Raw genomic sequence first — 23,601 nt, 5'->3', positions numbered from 1 at the left:
CGCTACCGCAATTTAATCGATCAGGTTGTCATAGCGTTTTATCGATCTAACATACTTGTATCGCCGTATATTGTTCCTCTACTCTGGAAAAGACGATATTACTCGTTTTGGTGAATCAATAAAATTCCAGTAAGTCAATTTAATCGAATAAATGTCGAAAAAACAGCCATCCAAAAATACAAAGCCATCGAAAAAGCCATTCACTGTTTATGCTGGTTCGAAGTCATCCACAACAAATGGATGCACAAAAAGGAAACGTTTATCCGACGTTGTAAATTACAGTTTAAGTCCTGGTAAGGTTTTGGAACGTTTTTTGCTTACGCATTTAAAACTCACAAGTCGAAAATTACTGCAAACCTAAAAGATGAGTTGAAATCATGCCCAAAGACGATAGAACAACCAATGCGCAATGCTGACCCAGTCGAATTGGAAATTTTGTACAATGCAGCGGACCGGTCATCGGGAAAAAATTATCTAGCCAAGCGTTTGGATCAGTCGCCGAGAGAGAAGTATTATTTCCCAGAAGCGACCAGCTGGCGAATCGGATGGATTCAGAGCCACAGTTAAAATTGCATGAAGTTTTTGAGGTTTTTGTTTGATTTTATTTTTATAGAGAAAACTGTCTTTTCGATCAAAAAGCCTTCGTTTACAAAATTCGAGATTCGTACAAAATTTAAAACTTATTCTAATGGACGGATAACGTTGATGTACACCTAAAATTCTAGATAGCCCCACTCTTTTGTGAGGCATCTTCTTTGACAAAACTTTAGTTTTTATGGACGGAAATGTCGATGTACATTTTTGATTACGCGTTTTCGACGAAAAAAAGTCAACTAATTTCTACAGAACAAGAAACTTGTCACTAAAATCAGACAAGTCGCAAATCCCAACGACATTTGCATTCGATTACTTCCATTGCAAGCGTCATGAGCGCAATAACACTCTTCCCAGTAGACACCGTTCTCGTACACACCCCAATTACACACTCCAGTTACACCAGTTTCAGCAACAGAAGCACAACGTCTGATAACTTGTCGCCAACGGCCATCCCCTGTTCAATGAAATAATTTTTTGTTGCTAAAATTTCCAAATTGTGTGAACCGAAAATCTTACAAATGAATCCCCTTGGGCCCTGTTGCACCACCTTCATGCAAAATGATCCTGGCATGTGAGACTCATCACTGTTGCATTCTATGGCTATGTGCTGGGTCTTATTGAATCTTTTGTAGGCACCGCAGCTGTCATGTCCTTTCCGATCTTGTTGTGAGGAGCACTGATAGCATCTTATCGACAGAACTAAATGGGATTTGAGTTAAATTAATGAAATGTTTCCACATAATGACCACTCCCTTTTAATGTCAATCGTAAACATTAGGAAAGTGATTCGTAGCACGTGGAATATTTTCCTTACCACTGCAGGTATATATGGAGAGTATGAGGAGACAACAAATAGTGACTTTGTTTATGTCCATTATTATGAATTGTAGCAATGAAATGGATAAAAATAAATTTGAAGAATGAAATCGACTGAATTTTTGTTTTGTTGTCGCTGAAGTAAATGTCAAAATATGACATGAAAACTGATGTACCGACTGTTACCGACTGTATTATTCTGCTTCATTTCGACTTTCGGCGGCTTAGAAATTGACAACCATTAAGTTACAACAAAATCACACAGCGCACACAGCTCGTCATCAGTCATTTTTGAACATTTTTAACGTTCGTATCGCAGTTCTGTATATTTCATTTTGATTTTATTTGTGTTTATAAATCGAAAACAGCAACGAAATGGCCATCTTTAGTGACATAGGCGGCAAAGGTTATAATTTATTCGAACAAGAACGACTTGCCACATTCAGATACTGGAAATTCAGTGATGATTTGCCGTGTAATAAATTTGCGGTTAGCAAACGTTTGTTGGTTTTTCGTTTGAGCTGATTTCATAATTTAATCATTTCCAGTTGTCGGCTGCGGGTTTCTACAAGTGCAACACCGAGAAAGACGGCAGCGATGAATGCGTTTGTTTTTATTGCGGAAAAGCACTGGGCGATTGGGATGCCGAGGACGATCCGTTCAAAGAGCATAAGGCTCATTCATCAAAGTGTAAATTCATCAATTTAGGTCGTCGTGAATCGGAGTTGAAGGTTGGTGTTAATTTGACATTTACCAAACAATTGTTCGACTGATGTACGGTAATCGTAAAGGTGAAGGAGTTCTTGGATTTGGTGGAGTCATGGTGTCTGAATCAGATGAACAAATCAATGGGAATCGAAGCGGAAGAACGAAGCAGAGCTTTCAATACCTTACAGGGAATCATTGAAGCCAAATTTAGGAAGTAGACTCGTGGTCGAGATCAAGTCCCGTGGGAGTCTGTACGTGCGAAGTAATTTATGAAAACTATCGGAACTCGCTTGAATATTAATTAAAGTGTCTTTTGGAACGGCATTTGTTTGTAGTTTTAATGGCAACTTGGTCTGAAGTATGTGTAAACGACGGAAGTTTTGTTATTCGAAACATAAAGTAAAATGTTTCCCTCCAAGGAAATTATCCATAAACCATTGAGCATAAGGTAGGGACAACATTTTGTTTGTGGTGTGCCGGAAACTAAAATCAACATATCACAGGTTGTGATAAACTAAATTGTCAAAGAGAATCGTCAAATGTTCAAACATTGAGGTCACGATTCAACAGCTATTCAACCGCTCCATCATCCAAACAGTTTAGCTCCTCTAGGCCGCCTAAAAACTTCCTGATCGGGCAGTCGTTCACTACATGATCCAGATCCATAGTTTGGTCCGGTGCGCCACAGTCACATGCCATTGATTCAGCTAAATTTCATCGAAACAGGAAATGTGCGCAGTTTCCGTGACTGGTTCTTATGCGGTTCAAACGAACTCATGCTTCACGCTGAAGGTTGAATCCGAGTGGTTTTTCGTCGCTGATTAGTTAACTGTGTTTCACATTACCGTTGTTCCAAGACGCTTTTCATTCCTCGCCCGGTTGAAACGGTAGGCGGATATCGTTTATTGCTATCCATGACGGCTTTCTAGACAACATGCGTTGATCTGGCAGGTCAAGAAGGTCTACATGGATTGGCAAACTCGTCGTCGTCGCCTTTTGTTGCTTTTCCCACTCTTTAACGAACGCTTTCGTCCGTCTTATAGATGGTGGCTCGATGTTGGCCAATACATTAAGCCATTCGACCGGTGTGGATGAGACTGTGCCCGTTACTATTCTGAGCGCTTCATTAAGTGCAACATCGATACGGTCTGTATGGACGCTACCCAACTGGTGCGCAATATTCGGCCACCGAATAGACCAATGCTAGTGTCGTCGTTCTAAATACTTACCCCATGTGGTCCTTAACACTAGACAAACAAATTTTATTTCATTCTCGCTCGTCATAACAGTCTTTATGAAACAGGCTGATACAACCAATTTGCTTTTAACCGAAATGCAAAATTATTCGTCAAGACTTCGACAACATTTAAATAAAAACTTTATCCCATTCTCAGAGTACTAAAGAACATACAATTAGATTTCTTCCACGGCAGAGGGAAATAAACCCCCTTAGTTTATACTGCTGTGATTTTTTCAAAATCTGGTACATTTAGTCTACCGTTCAATGTTTCATCGTTTTAAGAGCTAAATCTGCAAGGAATCGGACCACAGTCCTACAAAAATGGAAATCGATTTTTTTCGTTATTCAGTAACTTTTTGAATTCGCAGTCATCTGCAAATAGTCAATATTAATGCTATTTGCAGTCAACTGTGAATAGTCAATATTGATGCTATTCGCAGTTAATTATTTTAATGTGTAGGCATCCTGTACGTTGTATTTACATTGTCTGCGATGAGAATGTAAATGAAACTTACATGTTAGGTTTTTCGATCATTTACATGCTCTGGTCGGAAATTTTTCGATCATTTTGTTTATGTTTTCACTTCTCACAAACCACGATATAAATTGGAATTTACACAGGCAAAACTATTTTTTGGTACACGTGCCATCGATACAATTAAGAAAACACTAAAATCACAACTGAATTTATAATTTGAAACAACAAAATCAAAAAATTTTCACTGAAACTGAGAATGACAACAATAAAGAAGTCAAATAAATATCATCGATATGGCATGCACGACCGATGCCTACTAAATGAAAATGAAATTTTAGTGCAAAATGTTTAGAAGTGGAAAGGATCCGAAATGCTGTTTTATGCAAAATTGTTTCGTAGTTTTCATCTTAGACAATGTAAATACAACGCACAGGATGCCTACACATTAAAGAACAGTACAGAAGAGCCTATGTGAATGAGTAATACATGTGTGCGAAATTAGGCGGTTCGCCTTCGGCTCACACGCCACAAACATCGCACACATGTATTACTCATTTACATAGGCTCTGCTGTAATCTACTATGAAAAATTATAAAAAACTAAAAATATCTTCTAAAATAAAAGTAAGTTGGGAAGATTGTTGGTTTGTTACTTATATTAAAACAAAGAAAATTCGTTCAGTCAAAAAATTATAATTGTTCGATAATTTGTAAAGTATATATATTGCAAAATGCAACGAAAGAAACTGATTATCCATTGTATAAGCTTTGGAGACTGTTAGTCACATGTACAAACTGTAAAACTAGGGATTGATCATCCCTTTTACCAACTGTATCATTACGGATTGTTGATGCATTTGACAAACTGTGACATTACAAAGTGCTCTGCTCCCTATAACAAACGGTAACATTACAGATTGTCGCTCCCTTTTACAAACTGTAACATTAGAGACTGTCGCTCCACTTTATGCACTGTAACACAGAGTGTTGATCTCTTTTACAAATTGTGACATAACAGAGCGTTGCTCCCTATAACAAACGGTAGCATACAAACTGTAACATTAGAGACTGTCGCTCCACTTTATAAACTGTAACACAAAGTGTTGATCTCTTTTACAAACTGTGACATAACAAACGGTAGCATTACAGAGCGTATGTCCTTTTCAAAACTGTGAAATTACAGACTGTTGATCCATTTTACAAACTGAAACATTACAGAGTGTTGACCTCTTTCGCAAGCTGTGACATTACAAAGTGTTGCTCCCTATTACAAACTTACAAAGTGTTGATCCCTTTTACAAATTTTGACATTACAGACTGTTACTACCTTTTACGAACTGTGACACTACAAAGTGATACTCCATTTTATAAACTGTACTTTAGAGACTGTCGCTCTTTTTTTTACAAACTGTAACATTACAGAGTGCAGATACCTTTTACAAACTTTGACATAACAGAGTATTGCTCCTATTTACAAACTGTAACATTGCAGACTGTTGATCCCTTTTACAAACTGTGACATTACAGATTTTTGCTGCCTATTAAAAACTGCGATTGTAGAGACTCTTGCGCCACTTTACAAAACTTTAATCACAAATTCTAAAATTGCGCAGTGCAAAATCATTTCGCATCAATGTGAAGGCACAATTAGTCTGCGAATAGCATTAATATTGACTATTGGCAGTCAACTGCGAATAGTATCTACATTGACTATTGGCAGTCAACTGCGAATAGTATCAATATTAACTATTGGTAGTTGACTGTGAATAATAGCATCAATATTGACTATTGGAAGTTGACTGCGAATAGCATGTGCGCCTTTTGAAAATATCTTTTCTCGAATTTTTCAATTTCTGTATAGAATTTTAGGAATTATTTCTGTTAGGAATTTTTAGGAATCAAATTGTGAAAAACAGGCACTGATAACTTTATTCTAGCGTTTACTAGTCGCTTTTCACGGACCAATTTGAATTCTAGATAAGCAAATTTTGTGCACACTTTAAAAAGAGGGTTTCGAAAACGTGCAAAGCGGACAGGAGGGAGGAGGACTCAAAAAACACTATTTACCACTACTACCAGTAATGGCTTCTAAACTATGGTAAATAATTAGTTTCATATTGTTTGCCACTTGAAACGGAAATTCCAATTAATTTCTTCTTAAGTCACCATTTATTTAAGTTGTCTTTTTATTTACAGAATTGACTCTAAATCCTTTATGAAATACAATTTTTCCTTCAAATATTTGTAACACTATAACAGTACAAGTAATTCTGTATTTATAAATAAATCAGCTCTAACTTTCAATTTAGAAAACTAAGACTCATCAGTGTCTCTGTCATTATAATCATCGTAATGAGAATTAATATCATATCCATGTTCCTTAAATTACTTAACATTAACAACGAATATATAATATTTTTCATCATCTATTCAATAATTCAATTAATAAAACAATTAAAATATATCTTCAATATTTACGATATCGGTCAGAAACAAGTGCGCTCGTCGAATGTAGATCGCGACAAGTGTGTCTGTCCTCAAAAATCAAATGATCCATCTTATTGAGACTCAAAGCGACTTAAGATTTAATTCAATCACATATTTACCTTTCGACAATTTCGAATGTATCCTTTAACAATTTACAGAGGTTTTGCGAATAAATTTATTTTAAAAACATTCTCAATTAATATCACCCATATTTTGTCACTCTGACTATTTCATAGGTAATTTTACTTAAATAAAATGTAACAAATTGTTATACCTACATCTCAAAAATGATGTATTTTACTATACGTAGTCAAGTCAACCCATGCATATCATTTTCAATAATATACTCAAACTATTATTACCCCCATCAGTACAGTCATGGGTACAACAATACTAATGGGATATCTATCTGCAATACTCCCAATTACCACCGACCTATTTTAATTATAGAGTGCACATTAGGTGATTATTCAACAGAATCATTCGTTTTCACTTGACAAACAAATCCCATCGTAGTGATTCGGATGCGAAACCGATATCGAAAACATTCAATTAATTTCATCGAAATAATTTTCATTCGATTTAGAAAAACTACCATGCTTTGATTTTTAATGAGGAGAAAAGTTTTTTTTTATCAATTTTTGATTTTCAATTTTACTGAAATATTAATCTCAAGATTTTCCAAGAACTAACCATTTTTATTGTCCTTTTTAAAATTTTGTTTTTCTCTCTACTTGTTACAGGAGAGGAATTGTAAGATCCAATAATTTTGATCCATTCACATGAGTATAACATTACGATACGTACGTGTGTGTATTAACAGAGCACCTAGCATAGTAATAGAATATTGCTTTTGTCAAATAGACTACCACCACACGACCTTGAAACAGTGTACAAATGAAAATTGTATGGTACACTGTCGTAATTTATTACTCGATTTGACACAAGTAATATTCGCCTATTATGCTAGGTCCTTTGGTAGTAACGAACGTGGAATTCGCAGAATTCAAGAATTTTCGAAAATTTTAAAGAAATTTAAAGAATTTATTGAAATTATTCTTGAAAATTGTCGAAAAAATCCCAAATTCGATAACGTAAATAGAATTCAAATTGTCGGATCTTCAAGTTCCACTGTTGTATCGTTTCTTATTATTTTTTTTTACATAGGTACCAAATTTTATCAATGAAAGACTTCGCTAAACATATGTTCCATTGCAAAATTGAAAAGTGAATGTTAATCAATAAAAGATCTTGCTTTGATGCATTATAAAAAATCGATAAGATTGACAAGTGAATGTTATAATTAGAATTAGAACTAGAAAGTAGAAAGTTTGTAAAAATTTAAATATTTTTTCCTATGTTTTCATGCAAATTTTACTAAAAATAAAATAATTTTAATTTGCATCTTAAACTGAGATGAAATTTTTTTCTTTGTTCTCCGCGTCCGTTGTTGTATGGACAGAACGTGACTGATCAAATTCATATATTTTGTTTAAATGCAAAATTATTTATTATCAAATTCCCGAAGTCGACAGAATTTTTACTCTGAAAGCTTTACACGATGTGGTCGATTTATTGCTCTTATACAACAGATTTTTTTCCTCAGTATTCTTGTGCCCTTTCCATGCTTGTTCGTTTGTTCCTTATCTTTTTTTTGTATAATTTATTTTGATGATCTCTCCGTATCAAAACTCATGAAGGTAGTAAAACCAAAATTAGTAAATGATATGTTGGGACTATTATAGCTTCGCTAAGTGTAACTCTTTTTCTTTCGAAATAATAAAAGGGTGACACTTCTGGTGGACGATTTAATTATCTTAGTTTAGACATCGAACAATTTACTTATTTTAAAAAAAAGTTTTTTCCTTCGTTTTATTGTAGCGCTGTTTTTATCGGAAAGCGATTTTTGTAGATTAAAATAGTTTTGTAAAAATACCAACATTACAAATATTCAACAATTCACGGTTTATATATTCTACAGTAAAGTTATTTTCATTTGCGAGTATTAATCATCAATTCTATCCTTTCACGGACGGCTATGTCATCTGTTATCGACAGCAACGACAAAATTTTCTAGCAGAAAGTATGACAAAATTTGTTAAAACTAATGAAGTACAAGATCTAATATGCATCAACATGTTGAAAATGCTTACATCAAAAGAAGTAACAGACTTGATAACCATACTGATGATTTATGTGCGGTCTGTGAAAGGATATGAGTAACTGACTTTCGTCTTCCGATAAAATAAATTTTTAAGTTGGAATTCAGATGCATTTCCTAATTTTCTGTTTATGGTGAAGTGTATTTCTCATTATTTAATAACATTGATGGTCTTTAGTAGCAAAGTTGCTAGTGATTTCATATGAACGAACCTGCAGGTTCATGAATTATACTTAAAAGCTTGCTGTTGTAAATATATTTTTAATAGAAAAAGAATGCTGTGGCATTGTGTATGTACCACGTACCAGTTACCAGTGTACTTGTGCCAAGATCTATTTTCAATTATTCGAACTATTCAAATTCTTGAAAACTCATAAAAATTGTTACAAATGTCAAAAGGAATCTTCAAGAAACTTCGAACATTTAATTCTAGGAAATATGCCTGTAAAAATATGCTTGTGCTTGTAAAAATGAATTTGTCGCCTGAGAACACCGTATTCACCAAACCAAATTTTGTTCCTAAATAACGGTTATCGAGGTGGCCATTGAAACTAGAAAATTGATTCAAAAATGTCCATTACACAAAATTAACGCAAGTGATATTGGCACCGGGTGGAAATAGTATAAAATGGTTATCGGCACCCGTGTAAAGAAAAATGCATTTTGCAAATACGGTGAAACACTTTTCATATACAATGTGTAAAGGGATGAATCCCTAAGAACGAATCAATCTCGATCGAATTACGATCGAATAAAACGCCTTTCCAGGATGCCAACAGTCTTCAATTGCTATTTGCACCGGGTGCCAATAGTCACTTGGCAAAATTAATGTAATGATTAAGTGTCTCTGCGGTCATTTCCTTTCAATAAAGGAAATTAGGTCACAGCACCAACAGTAATGAGAAACCACTCACCATGTACGTCGTAACTTCTGATAATTGCAATTTTTTTCCGGTTTTTGGAAAACACTAACGGTTTTGTATCATAAATAGAATTTTCTTTATCGAATTATTTACAGTGATTCAATTTAATTTTTTGAAAAATTGACAGCAACGCATGATGAATTTATGAATTTTCATATTTTAGAATAACGCCTAGTAAAGTTTTGTGTACGTACGTGTATCTCCAATATTTGGTTTAGTCAAAGAATTAGTTTTGTACAACATTTAACATTTTATCTCATTTGTTGAGCCGTTTAAACCGAAGTATTTTTAATCAATTAAGTTTTCTGTTAGATTTTCTGTATAATAGATTAGATGTATATAATAAAATGTATAATATTCATATTGTAACAACACAATTTACGTCGTTTTCCTTTTAAAAAGAACGTACATGTAGAGCTAATAGGATAGCACTATCATAATAACCACAATGTCACAAAGTCATATCATAAAAATGTTTTTTTTGCTGTATAAAATTTCAAAAATGGTTCAACCAACAGTTTGTTTTCAATTGTTTTAATAAAATATTTTCCTTTTTATTTTTAAATTGAGTACATGAAATAAAAAATATTTTCTTTTGCTTTTTTTGTGTAGTTAATTCAGTAGTGAAAATTATACATTTTTGTTTCCTCTTCATTCTTTCATATACTGTTTGCATTATTGAACGACACATATAATAAACTATTTATTGTTTTCCCCATTTTCTGGTTTTTTTTTAAACTTTTTTTTTGTTTTAGGAAATTGGCAACACATAATTTTTCTATACTTATAACACCGTTTATGTTGTATAATGAACATATTGTTTATTTTCTTCTCCGTACTATTCGGGTTTATCCTCCTTACGGGATAAACACTCTTTCGTTATACTTCCTATACATAAATCGGAACCCTTACATCCAATAATTTACTGATTGAATCACTGGTTATCGAATTGGAAGCAGTTGTTGTTTGTGCACCACATGATGAAATTAATGAGCAATCCTGTCCACTTCGGGACACAGGTCAGACGCGTTCGGTACCGTTTGAGTTGGCTGTGTTGGGACCGGCGTGTACCGATGGATATCTATATAAGTGTGGGAAAGGTGGTTAATTTAGAGTCCGCCTATGGATGGGTTCAGGTCAGGTCATGACTCAACTTTGACCTGAACCTATTTTGATGTATTGGGTCTGACCCAATTACAACATAAAAGGCTTCATCTGGTCAAAAAATTCAGTATGGGTTTCAGGTGGGGTTGAAGTTTTTTGAACTTTTTGTTGACGAAATATTCTACCTGACACGAACTGTGAGTCCACCGAAAATTTCAGATCAACAAAATTTCGATTCTTACAAATTGTAAGTGACAATAAACAGAAATGGGCTTTCGAGGTGCCTATTGAAAAGTGCAACTATATTATAGCAAACAGAATTTTGTCATCTGTTATCTACAAAGATGATGAAATTAATCGCGAGTTCTATAAATTGATGTTCCATAAATAGGTAAACTTTTGTTAAATTAATGAAATAAAAGATCGAACACTACGAAATGCGTTAAGTGAAGTAGCAGACATTTTCTATTAGTCAAGTAAATCAAACATTATTTTGAATTATTAGCTGAAGACGACATTCCCCTATGTCTGCTTTTCCTTACACAATAAAGCAGGATATCTCCACATAAGGTTAGTCAGTTAGTCTAGACTATAACATTAATATGACGATTATTGAGCAGAGATAGACCATCGACTATAGCATGTATTTTTCGAAAATGTTGCATACTTCAGAGTTATGGGGCGTTTCATCAATCACACTTGAATTTTACTCACTTATGACTGAATAATCATATGTAATTGCCTTTGCTGACTCGATTCAGTTTCTTGTTATGGAAATCGATTGTACTTACCCAATTGAATTGGCCCCTATGCTATTCGTACCACTATGGCCATCTTCACTGACTCCACTATTTTGTTGCGTCGAAGGTTTGCTGGTTTGCGTTTGGGCCATTGTTCCCTTCGTCATAGGACTCTGAAATCCCGCCACCAATGTGAAATAACCGCCTGGTTTCGGTTTTATGTGGCGATTATTTATTTCCATGTGTACGATTTTCATAAATTCTATTTGAGCCGCAAGTTTCTGAACTTCTTCCTGAAAAACGAGAAAAAAATCCATTTATTCAACATTGTGCACACACATATTGTGTCATTGGAATGAAGATAATCCCACACACAGACCTTCAACTCTTCGTTCTCTTGATATAAGTCTGGAGAATCCTCTTGCACCAATCCGATGCCATTCAATGAAAATGATGCCGTTATTCCACGAACCTTAGCTCGATTATCCCATTGATCACCCTGACCACGTAAAACACGTACGACTTTGGGTCCAAACACCAAAGCTATTGTTGTCGATGTGGATAGCTGGGTACGTATAAATCCCAAAAGATATTTTATGTCGGGACCGGCGTGTGGAAATATGAATAAACTGAAAATAGGATTATAATGTAATTTTATTTTGACGACCCCTTTTCCGGTTGAAATGTTTTATCATGTAAAAGGGAACCAATATCAGGCAAATATGTTTACCTCTTGATAATAATAAATAGAAAAGGTATGGTCAATATACACACATAATATTTATATTGATCATTAGAATGGTACGATGACATGAAGTATACTAAAAATAATGAGAGTTGTTCTGCCCATCAAATGTGGAAAACTACACATTACAGACATCGTCGAATATGAAACATTATTTGCCGGATGTGTTAAATCATTTATGAATTTATATTCATTCATTGCCACAAAACGGTTCTCATAATTCTTCACGGTGTTCTATCACAAGCCGTATGAAAAGACAAGTTTTATGTTAATTTAAATTTATTTTGTTTTTATGTTTTTTCGGTATAATCAGAAGGATTTTCGTCGCAATACACCGAAAAAAAAAGGTTTTTCAAATAGACATAACAATCCGGAATATTCAAATCAACCCAATGAACCTATATAGAGAACGGTTCACGTTCAAACCGAAACCATATCATAACAATAAAATAACACAGTCAAAATGGATTGAGGGATGTTATAAAACCCGAAGCAGTCAATTTATGTATTACATTTGTTTTTATATTTTAGATATCTATGAGAAAAGTGGGGTATACTTTACCGTTCAAAATTATATCATTCGACGGTCCCAAAATGTGTACATATCTTAACCCGAAGGAATTTTTTTTTGTCTAGCCACCCATTAAAATGTGTTATCTTTATGTTGTCAAATTCTCTTATGTACAAGCCTAAACGAAATTTTATGTTTTATGTGGATGATTTTTATAGGTGGCGAACGGTTGGTATTCGCTTCAGTCTCGAAATTTTACTCATCCGCATTGTTTGAGTTGAGAAAAAGATAAAGGATTCCTGAATGTTTTCCACAAACTTGCTAGCTCAACTATTATGCAAAGGATTGTCAATTTGTTCCCGAAAAAAAGCTGAAATTTCTGAAATGCTATTGAAATCATTTCTCGACAGTTTGTCTTCAATCTGTAGAAACTAAACGTGATACATAATGTGCTGTGGCAGCTAACAATATTACTTGCAAGAGGAATCCTTAACAATAATAATACTAAAAACAGAAATATTCGCTCTGAATGCATTTCATTAAATTGTAAACCAACATAATACTGGAATGAGGTAAAAGGTACAAAGAGTTTCACAGAGCTTTATGTCGTTTTCTCTTCAAATAAGTAAAGAACGACAGAAAAAATGTTTTGTTAAATAATATTCAAACACGGTTGGTTTGAAACGAGATTAAATAGGGAACGCCGACCACCAATAATTCTTTTTCATCGTCTGGGCCGTTTCTGAGAACCAGCAGCTGTGTCGTCCACGGCCGGTAGAGTAGCGGTTAATTCTGACTTATATTGGAATCGGCAGCGGGACTAATTCTAAGACTTTTTATTTGAAAAAAATCACATTGGAACATCTGGTTGGGCAGCTGTAGCCCCAAGTAGTCGAAAAATCACGATATTCAATGGGCGATATCTTCAAAAGGAAGCAACAGTGGAAGTTTTAGATTGTTCATATAGACAGAGGGTTACATGCCCTATCCACCACTAGTAACTGATTTTTTAGATGTTGTCTCTAATGGCCAATTTTTGACCATCTTTTTTTGCTACCGTCGGCGAACTTTGAGCACTGCTGGAACACTTCCAACGTAATTTTAAATCAAAATATGTACAGTTGCTTAGCCCTAAGCTTAAGCTTTGTAATGATACCATACAACGCATCGGTCGCGACGCGTACCCTTTTTGTTAGATTTTTTGTAGCGACATCGCTCTACGACGAAATTTACAAACGAATCTTAAATTTCAAAGTTGAAACTCAGCTACTTTGTGTCGTTTGTTCTTGAATGATTTTTTCGTGTTAATAGACAACAGTTGAGTGTCGACGAAGTCAAATATGACTGATTTTGGTGTAGGTGTCACTATTGGGCTTATGCGGGAATTCTGGTTTCTTCTAAAATTGGCCAACCGATGCGTATCATGTTTGGTATCGTTACAAAGCTTAAGCTTAGGGCAAAGCAACTGTACATATTTTGATTTAAAAAAATTACGTTGGAAGTGTTCCAGCAGTGCTCAAAGTTCGCCGACGGTAGCACAAAAAAAGATGGTAAAAAATTGGCCATTGGAGACAACATCTAAAAAATCAGTTGCTAGGGGTGGATAGGGCTTGTAACCCTCTGTCCATATCAACAATTTAAAACTTCCACTTTTGCTTCCTTTCGAAGATATCGCCCATTGAAAATCGTGATTTTTCGACTACCTGGGGCTACAGCTGCCCAACCAGATGTTCCAATGTGATTTTTTTTAAATAAAAAGTCTTAGAATTAGTCCCGCTACCGATCCCAATATAAGTCAGAATTAACCGCTACTCTACCGGCCGTGGACGACACAGCTGCTAGTTCTCAGAAACGACCCAGCCGTTCGGTCTGATTTTTTCCTGTGAGATGTTCTTGTCCATCACTGATTAATAATATGAAAAAAAAAACTATTGTTGGCCGGCTTTCCCTATCTCGTTTCAAACCAACCGTGTCAAAGTAAATTAAATTTTGAATGCGCCTTCGTCTTAGTTGCTATCTAAATTTGAGTGGGTCAGATTTGAACTTCAGTTGTACAATCACATTATGTCGGTATCCAAAGCCCATTTACACGACAATGATGATAAAGAAAACCTTCAAGCTCTGGCTAGCGTTCTTTTAGGTATTCGAGCGTAACGTAAACCTAAGGAAGTAATACATTCTCCATCAAACTTTTAATGATAAGCAAAGGCAGTAAAAGATTTATGATCGTAATGTGACGATACGTTTGCCGTTTATGAAAGTTTACGTGTTACGGCATGTTTCATTTTCATTTACCTAATCACGTAAAGCATTGTACTTACGAGGTTCCAAGTTGTTTATTTGATAAGTGGGGTGTTACAGCCCGACCCGAAGGGGAGTAATATACTATTAAATACCAAAGAGTCCGAGTAATATCTCATTATTTTGTTGTTTATACATCTCTAAATTACTTGCTGTGGAAATTCCACAGTGGAATTGTGAAAACATGCGCGTTACTGAAATTTGACAAAGGTCAACTAACGATACTGTTTATCAAGCAAAACAAACCGTAGTGTTTTCAAACCTCTTACAGAAGTATTATGTCATCTGTGATTAGCAACGAGGGAAGAATAATCGGAAAGCTCTATCTGGAAGGTCGTGTAGTCATATGGCAAAATGTATGCTAATGTATATGATATAAGATTTGTCTGATGAACAACACGCTAATTAAAAAGGACACATTTTAAATTTTCAAAACAATCTGTAGCGGGGGTTGTCACATTCCCCAATCTTTCTAACATTTCATTATTCATTATGTACGACTATTTGAAAGCAGTACAACTTGAATAAAATTAACAGTTCTCTTGACACTCGACTTGAAAAACTATTTTAACTCTCGAAAAACTACAAGGAGTGTAATGACAACTCATGCCACTTCCTTCCGGGAACTTGCTGTTATATTGAGTGCACTCTACACTCAAAACTCATTTCAGTAATTTTGTTTTTCCGGAATGTTATCTGATACAGGAAATATATTTCAGATATATGAAATGGTTGAGTTAGAACAGAGTTCTTATCGTCAGTTATTTTATTTATATGGAAAGGTGTTAGTACCGAACTTATAGCGGAACTATTTCTCCTCTATTCAACCTTTCACTAACAAATACAAATTATTATTTGTAATTGAAAAGTAAAGTCTCTCCAACGCCCAATTCAATTCTGTGTCGAGTGGATTATACACTCAATATTGACAATTAGTGGAACACTAAAGTTTTTAATCGAATTTCATGTTGATATGCTAAAACCATGAACCCGATTGAAAAAAGTTCCTTCAAACTATCAACGTAAACGATTTTGAAATTATGCAAAGCTCGTTAAAACCCTTGTTGTTTGCATAACGGTTCGATCTGTTTATTTTCCTGCTGAGTTTGTAGAATTTGAAAAGCTAGTTTTCATGACAAAACATAAATAAATGAACCTTTCGCCGAATATACATAGAGAGCTTAAATATTGTTCAAGTTCATCAAATTCCGATCTAAAACTAAATTTTATTAATTGTTCTCTTTTGACGTCGTAATTGTATAGATTAATTGCAAGTTAAATACCACACAATGGAAACCATAAACCAACCTTTACATCAATAATTAATGTAAAGTAATTTAAGGATTTATTATTAATATTTATTTAACAGAGAGAGAGAGTATTTAAATAGGTATATAAAGACAAAAGCAGAGCTGTGGCAGAGAACATCGTAAACTTATGAACATGTCTATGCGGTGAGAACTGTGCCAAATACACGAGACAACCGTTCGAGCCTTTTAGGTGATATAATACATTCAATAACACACAATATAATATTTACTTCCTTTGGCCATAAATTATTTATTACTAAATAAAAAATGGATATAAAATCGAAGTGCCAATAAAACGAAGCAATTGTGTAATAAAAATCCGAATACTTTCCTACGACACACACTGGATGTTATGACACTATATTTATTGGTATTTTCGTAGAAAATTTCAATAATTTTTTCTCTGTTAAAGGAAGAGCACATGTAGACGATATGTTCCCATTCAGTCAGACGAAATTTACAGAACGGATGTCCGTAAATAATATTTATTGGTTAATTTTGACGGCAGATGAATAATGATTTAGAGCTTTAGTTTTATGGAATTGAAATGAAACGCTTTTCATTGTCAATGGAATAAAATCGAATGTCGTTCCACTTATTGTGAACACTTTTCAAATGACGAGATACTGAAGGATTTTGATGTCAGGAATATTTTACAGTTATTGTTAAATGAAGCGACACACCGTGCTTTTCAGTATAGAATTTTCCAGCTGAAAAACAGCTTATATTTCAAATGTGTGACATCTGATTGGATTGTGGCTTTGATTTAGAGACCGAAGGTCATGCAGGTGAAGTTTTTGTAGCAGATCATTCTGAAGGTTCTTAGAGCCAATTTGAATTGACAAGTCATGTTGTTTCCACTAACAAATTAACAAATTCTGATCGAGTCATAGCTTTTCACTAAACTGTAATCAAAATAGAGATGACTAACAGACAGAAATAGAAATGACTTAATGTGGTATTACACAGCACAAAGAGTCGTAAATAAGACGAAGTACAAGATTTTGTATCAAACCATCGGCGATACTCTGAACAACGGACATAGAAAATTCAATGGTTGTGCAACGATACACTTGCCGTTTCAAACCCGTTATAATTTGATTAGGTTTTAATTGAAAAAAAAAAACGATAGAACGAAATTTCAATATTTTATGACGGTAATTTGCAGACAAGTTTTCAAATTTGAAGCAAAAAAAAATCGTTTCGTATTCATCCAAACTTTGACTTTAATTAGAGAAACTCAAGTTAAGAATAGCGAGTACAAACTTCATCAACAAAAAAAAAGATGGTGATTAGCGCTCATATCTGGTTCCTTTTTGTCAATACAACCGAATCTGATCACATTTGGTAATTGAATAGGTCAAAAAACAGTAAGGTTAAATTTCAGTGTTCTTGCAATAAGAACTTCTTAAAGATGTTGATATATTGAAAACGATATAACGGTTATACCACAAAAACTAAATATACCACTAAAGTGTTCGATAAATCATGCAAAAAGAAAATGTACTTACTGAAAGGCAATCATTGCTATATTCACCAAGGCAATATTGTATATGGCATACGAAATCATTCTAGCTTCATTATATAGTGATTCAGCATTTCGTACATTGTAACATACACGTATGCCCCAAGCCAGAAACAACACTTCTCCAATTGCCAAACTATGATCCCACCAATTATACGAACATTGCTTAAATTTCAAATCATGTTTATCCTTAATCTGTTGAGTTTTAAATGGTTTGTTTTGGTCCAATAATTGTAATTAATTTTCCCCCGATGTTTGAAATGTGTAAGACATAATTGTGGAGACCGAGGCGGAGAGAAAGAGAAAAGCATGTGTAAGTTTTGATTACATTAAAACTTGTTGCTTGTTGGATGAGGACGGGAAAATTTATTTTCGGTAGATGGGTGAAAAGTGGACAGGAAAACTGTCAAAATAATGTTGATTGAATTGTTATTTATATAATACTAACCACTTCAGCCGTTGGTGTTGCCGAAAGAGTCCATGTTCCTAAATAAATAAGCATTACAAGTAGGATTGGAACCATCCATTGCAGTAGTTGTTTGTCGGTCAATTTCACTTTATGTGCTGATTTCACACGATATGTTAGCGACACTCTGCAAATTGAATAATGAATCGTATTGTATGTATTTATACAGGGCACAATATACAGGGTACATGGTACATATTCGGTGTGAATGCGATAAGCGAAGAAATAAAATGTAAATACACAGAAAATGCGAAAATAGATTCTGTCAAATTGATTTCAGAAATAAATATGTTTCCGTGATCGAATTGTTCACTGTTCATTCTTCTGACGGGTGGCAGAGTGGAAATATAATTATTTAAGAGAGGGGAGTTTATTTCGATTTTATTATATTTGGTTCCTCATTCCTCGTTCAAAATTGCAATATTTTATCATCCCGTTGGATTAAGAATTTTATAAGAATTTCTAAAAGAATTTTATAAGTGAGGTAAAGCCTCATTAATCCCACCGTGAAATATACATTTTTTTTCTCTGCGCCGCTTGTAAAATGGAGATGATGGTATACCATAATCCCTCATGTATACCGGTATACATATGGGATTATGCAGATTATTTTCATACATTTTCTGAATCGTAGCAAAGTGATTATTTCTTTCGTTCATTTGTTATTTTTTAAGCGGGAGTTTTTCCTTGATATAACTTATGGCATCAAAGACGTTGAAACTTTTCATACATTGTACATGTACACGTACATAAATAGCTGAATTTGTATGAATTTATCTCGAAAATGTGTTGCAATTGTTACGTATTACATACAAAATCCCAACGATCGATATGCTAATTGGTAATGTTACACTTAGTTGAAACACTAGGTCTAGGTATAGAATACAATTTCTTAATCAAATAGAATGGTAAATTTGTTTCATTATTCAAGCAGTGTAGAAGTGAAGCACAGTAATGAAAAAGTTAAATAATTAGAAATTTTAAGGAGAACTCGGTCGATGAATTAATTTCCTATATCCACAACGCAAACAATGAGACATCCTGTGTCTGAATCATTTTTCACGGTATTAGTTGATACCATTCATCAGAACGAAAATCATTAAATTTCGAAAGAAGGGGCAAACATTGACTTTGTTATACTCTCATTACACCATCAATATTGCCATTGGCGTTTAATATATCTGAAGAAATTTTTAGTATTAATTAAAAGCAGAACGAAAACATTCTTCGCTTTAGTGAAGCATTTAACAGGAGTTCATTTTACAAAGTGGAAAATATAACTCTCCCCTTACCACTTCATCGTGGTGAAAATATTTTCTATAAAATTGTTTTGTATGGCATGGTATTCGTTAAATTATTTTACTTTTTAGATTTGTACGGTCTTGATTCGATCGATTAAAGATCTAACGATACGTGACACACATTTTTGTTTATTAAATTTTGGCCTCCGAAACTTTTCCTCTTTAAAATGTAGCCATCAATAACAGAATTTATTTGGCACGCCAAAGTGACACATCAGATTTTTTTTTGATATAATAACGACTGTGTCCAATACAACCTATAAACATTATAAACTAAACTTTCGCCGAAAAGAAAACTTTTGCTCTAGCTTTGGCAAACCGAATAAAAGACATAATTTACGACGAAATAAATAAAAATCGGAAAAGAAACGAGAGAATCGTATACACGAGACCTCATGTCTTTACCAAACATGACAGACAGATCCATAAATTACATTTCCATTTTCCAATAATTTTTCTTCGTTTCTTTCACGTCCCCTTCCATTAACATCACCACACATCAATTTCCATATTGATCTAGGTACAATACATATAATATCTATATCTATATATTGTGTATGAGTAACTAACTGACACACACACTGCGTCTGGTTATAGAGTATATCTTCCACATTATACAACATTGTATAACGAACGAAACAATAAATTTTGTTCAAAAAAGAAAAACTTTTATTATTCATACCTCCATGTTTTCATCAAAAGAGCAGTGTACGTTACACAAAATCCCATGTGACGGGTCCACTTCGTTACAATACAACTATAAACATCCAAAATTGGAAATATGGCAGCCATCTGAAAAGGGAGCGTTACTTATTGCTTACATGAGCGTGATAATGGTCTTAACGCCATTACAATGTGTTACACAGCGTAACACAAAATGTTTCGCAAAAGATCAATAAAAGCTTTTACGCACACCATCACTTCCGCTTCTATTTATCTTACCTCCAGATACATGATGGCACAGCCAAGTAACGTTATTGTCAAGAATATCGGGCTGGCAACTTTAAATACTTTCACCTTTAAAAAAAAGGGAACCAAAATGAAAAAACCAATTCCCAATTTTCATGCACGGAAATTCAATACCTTACGATGCCTATACATGTAGCATGCTAGTGACAGCGTAAATACCGCACATAACACCGAAATCGTTAGCAATGATATACGAAAAACCCAATTATATGTGGCAAGGCATGGTGTCGGACCGACACAAGTGATACAGCCTGGTTGACAACGTTGACACCGAAACACCGTATCATAATATGTGCTGATATTATCTTGGAACTCACGATAACTTGAACAAAAAAAAAATCGTTCGCATATTTAAAATTGCAGAATTTTCACTCGAAAAAATGCCACAGGACTCGCACCAACAGATAATCCGGTTAAAAAAGGTAATCGAAAATCAACTCACGCTATCTCCATTACTGTGCCGTTAAATCCAAACGGATGGCGAATCGAATAATATCCAGCTTTGCACATGCACTGGTATGCTCCACGTGTCCATCCAGCGGTAACAAAGTTATTTTTAGTAAATCCATTTCGAAGCTGTCGATATTCACACTGGCGAATTCAAGCGAATTTAATGTGGCAAGTAAATGTTAGCTCAATGCAACTGCTGTAATAAATGTGTAATGTACCTGCATACTGTCTTCGTGACACTTGTGGAAATTGTGAAACACATCAATTTCGTTGAACACTTCATCATGGTTCGATAATTGATTGGGACGAGATGGTACCGGCCGGGGGATCGGTAAATCGCACTGATTAATATGCAAATCAGATATGTCGATGTCTATGCTCAGGAATCCTCTCATGCTGCTTCATTGGAAATTGTCACAAGAAATATTAATTTTCGTTGCTTTCTGCTGAACTAATAAATTGAGTCTACCCATGAATTCCGATTGGTGGAATGGCAACACTGTAAGACAGAATCCATCGACGATTACCGCATGAATAGTATGGATATGTCCACCAGCCTTTGAATGATGTGCTAGCTGGACTGGGTACGAATTTTGGTGACCGAAGACCAGGTGAAGAGTCCTCGTCTTCGAACCTACGGAAAGTAGAATTCAATTGATTTAAGAACCAAGAATCTGGTGAACAGAAACTCTAAGCTGGTTGAATAACGTTATGCTTTTATGTCGGTTCAGTCCTCGCTATCTAATTAAGAAATGCAACATAAAAAGAGATCATTTTCGTCTCATACGAACGAGTACAATCTGCATATCAAATAAAATTTTCGCAATTTTCTGCAACTGCTTAACGTTGGGTACAAATGCCAGGGATTTGTTTCAACAAACTTTTAAAGTTTATTCCCATGTTATGTTTGTTTGAATAACAAAATAATCGTGTACGACCGGCTTAAGAGCAATAACGGAAAAACGCTCAAATGAATCCAATTAAAAGAATTGAAATGCTTAATGCATTATTTAAATTTTCATTATGTTCTTGTTTAAAATCATCTTGTGTAAAAGGTTTTCCAGTTTTTTTTTGTATTTATCATTGCCGCAATAACAACAACAACCAGCAGCAAAAAAAGAGAGAAAATTCTTTTTGTTTTTATTTAAACGTTTCTCGTTTTAATTTCACCTAAAGCAAAGTCTCCAGAAAAGTACAGAAGTTCATTTATATATTTCCTTTGCTTCATTGTTCTACTATTCAACTTTGTTATAAGTGGCTTTCATGTTTGCGTTATTTATGTGAGACAACAATGTCCTTTTTTAATTTTAGTGTTTTTGCTTTCTTGCTTTCGGTTTTCTTTTTTATTACATCTGTTTTCGAGTTAACCTGACTGACTGAAGTACACACGCCGTCTTCTACACGTTGAGTAAATAGAACACAAATTTAATTAAAAAGAATAAAAGAGGTTTTTTGTTTAAGCAAACCATCGGAATTATCAAAGCGTTGCGTTGGCTAGCCACTTTTTCCAACAATAAACTCTGAATTAAAATTTGAAAATGTTTTTTTTTTCGATTATCCTTTTTTTCTGTCGATTTCAGGAGTACAATTAGTTTACAAGATAGTTGAAAGTTAATTTACATTTCGTTGCTGTTCTCGATTCTTAGTTTCGTTAAACATGGACTTCATAACTTTAACTAAAAAAAACAAAATTCACCACGAAAGATTGTGTAATTACGCGATTTCTTAAAAGGTAATTACACAACGGGAAAGAGGAAACATTTAATTTTCACCAACGAGTTTCTTACCATCAGTAACAGCATTTCTTAGCTTAGGTACTTTAGTTACTCTCTGTATCTAAAGTACCTAAGCTACGAAATGCTGTTACATAAATTTTGTTAAATAGAACGGCAAAAGAAGATGGTAGCAGATTCAATTTACGATTCCATAAAAAAACAGATAACTCAGTTTGTATAACTAGGTGAAAGCAATAAAACAATTAACTGTAAACTCAGACGTACCACGGATATTTCGTACTTGGCTTTGTTCCGATTTGTACGCCATCCTCTTCGATGCGACGTGGTCCACCTAAACCACCTACATTCTTTACCCACCACACCGATGTGCCAAGAATACCATTGGTAATGTTTGTTGCAAGTATACGTGCACTCGTAATATATTCGTCAGATAACAAGCCTTTGGCCAAGGCGTCAAGAAGACCTGTATAAAGGGATGGAAAAAAAATATTTTTTTACGATTTCTATTGAGTGCAAGGTTAATATTAGAATTGATGATGGTTTCAAGTTTTGAAATGAATTTTTAATCATATGACAATACAATTTAGGTATCGATCGAGCCTATCTATTTATGTTAAGGCCTTTCTGGTCTTTGTTGGAAAATATACTTTCATAACAATCAAAATAAAACATTTTTCTCCGACCTACAATTCAGCCACACGTAGCATGTTCCAGTTTATGTATGCATTTATTTGTACAAATAGTTTGGCACATGTAAACGTGTACGATTTGCGGATATCTCCAGGTACATTATTATTCTTTCTGTAAACAAATGCCCCTAGTTCCATATGCCAAACAGAATAATATTTTGTTTATTTATCTCCGAAGCGTACGAATTGTTTGTCGTATATTGCTGGTTAGTTCGACTATTTTCATTTGAGGGAAGGAAGGAAGGAAAATATTAGAAGTTTGAACATACTAAACAGTTGAAGAAACGCTTGTATTTCCGCACATTTTATATCACTGTATTTTGTGTTAATGAATTAATTGTCAAC

General features: G+C 34.3%; 4 protein-coding genes across 7 annotated transcripts in view; 2 read left to right on the top strand and 2 right to left on the bottom strand.

Annotated features, from left to right (window-relative positions):
* LOC119075701 lies at positions 1-820 on the top strand. The gene is made up of 2 exons (XM_037182227.1): positions 1-293; positions 365-820. Exons 1-2 carry the CDS (start codon positions 152-154, stop codon positions 565-567), a joined length of 345 nt encoding a protein of 114 aa, XP_037038122.1. The 5' UTR covers positions 1-151; the 3' UTR covers positions 568-820.
* On the bottom strand, positions 589-1,570 carry LOC119075698. The gene is made up of 3 exons (XM_037182225.1): positions 1,412-1,570; positions 1,114-1,296; positions 589-1,051 (listed from the first exon to the last, which is right to left on the bottom strand). The coding sequence occupies exons 1-3, from the start codon at positions 1,470-1,472 to the stop codon at positions 834-836; spliced, it is 462 nt and encodes a 153-aa protein (XP_037038120.1). The 5' UTR covers positions 1,473-1,570; the 3' UTR covers positions 589-833.
* A 108-nt stretch (positions 1,571-1,678) lies between these two features.
* Positions 1,679-2,445, top strand: LOC119075699 (baculoviral IAP repeat-containing protein 5.2-B). Its single transcript, XM_037182226.1, has 3 exons — positions 1,679-1,902; positions 1,962-2,144; positions 2,205-2,445. The coding sequence occupies exons 1-3, from the start codon at positions 1,789-1,791 to the stop codon at positions 2,337-2,339; spliced, it is 432 nt and encodes a 143-aa protein (XP_037038121.1). The 5' UTR covers positions 1,679-1,788; the 3' UTR covers positions 2,340-2,445.
* A 5,048-nt stretch (positions 2,446-7,493) lies between these two features.
* LOC119075686 (probable G-protein coupled receptor CG31760) overlaps positions 7,494-23,601 on the bottom strand; it is a 47,919-nt gene continuing 31,811 nt past the window's right edge. The window contains exons 4-16 of one of the 4 annotated variants that reach the window (XR_005087434.1): positions 22,832-23,030; positions 21,301-21,465; positions 21,050-21,230; positions 20,824-20,972; positions 20,496-20,703; positions 20,355-20,429; positions 20,095-20,204; positions 18,094-18,238; positions 17,632-17,840; positions 11,633-11,882; positions 11,305-11,546; positions 9,785-10,490; positions 9,704-9,714 (exon numbers count right to left, since the gene is read on the bottom strand). Coding sequence is in view for 3 of the 4 variants with exons in the window: in XM_037182205.1 (XP_037038100.1) it covers positions 10,430-10,490; positions 11,305-11,546; positions 11,633-11,882; positions 17,632-17,840; positions 18,094-18,238; positions 20,095-20,204; positions 20,355-20,429; positions 20,496-20,703; positions 20,824-20,972; positions 21,050-21,230; positions 21,301-21,465; positions 22,832-23,030 (1,994 nt within the window). In the remaining variant the exon portion in view is untranslated. Of the gene's footprint in view, positions 10,491-11,304; positions 11,547-11,632; positions 11,883-17,631; positions 17,841-18,093; positions 18,239-20,094; positions 20,205-20,354; positions 20,430-20,495; positions 20,704-20,823; positions 20,973-21,049; positions 21,231-21,300; positions 21,466-22,831; positions 23,031-23,601 lie in introns of all 4 variants that reach the window. The other 3 variants (XM_037182205.1, XM_037182207.1, XM_037182204.1) reach the window with 3 other exon arrangements.

This window comes from Bradysia coprophila, unplaced genomic scaffold (genome assembly GCF_014529535.1).
Source record: "Bradysia coprophila strain Holo2 unplaced genomic scaffold, BU_Bcop_v1 contig_232, whole genome shotgun sequence".
NCBI lineage: Eukaryota > Metazoa > Arthropoda > Insecta > Diptera > Sciaridae > Bradysia > Bradysia coprophila.
The sequence above is the reverse complement of the archived record's forward strand: the minus strand, read 5'-3'. Positions and strand labels throughout refer to the sequence as shown.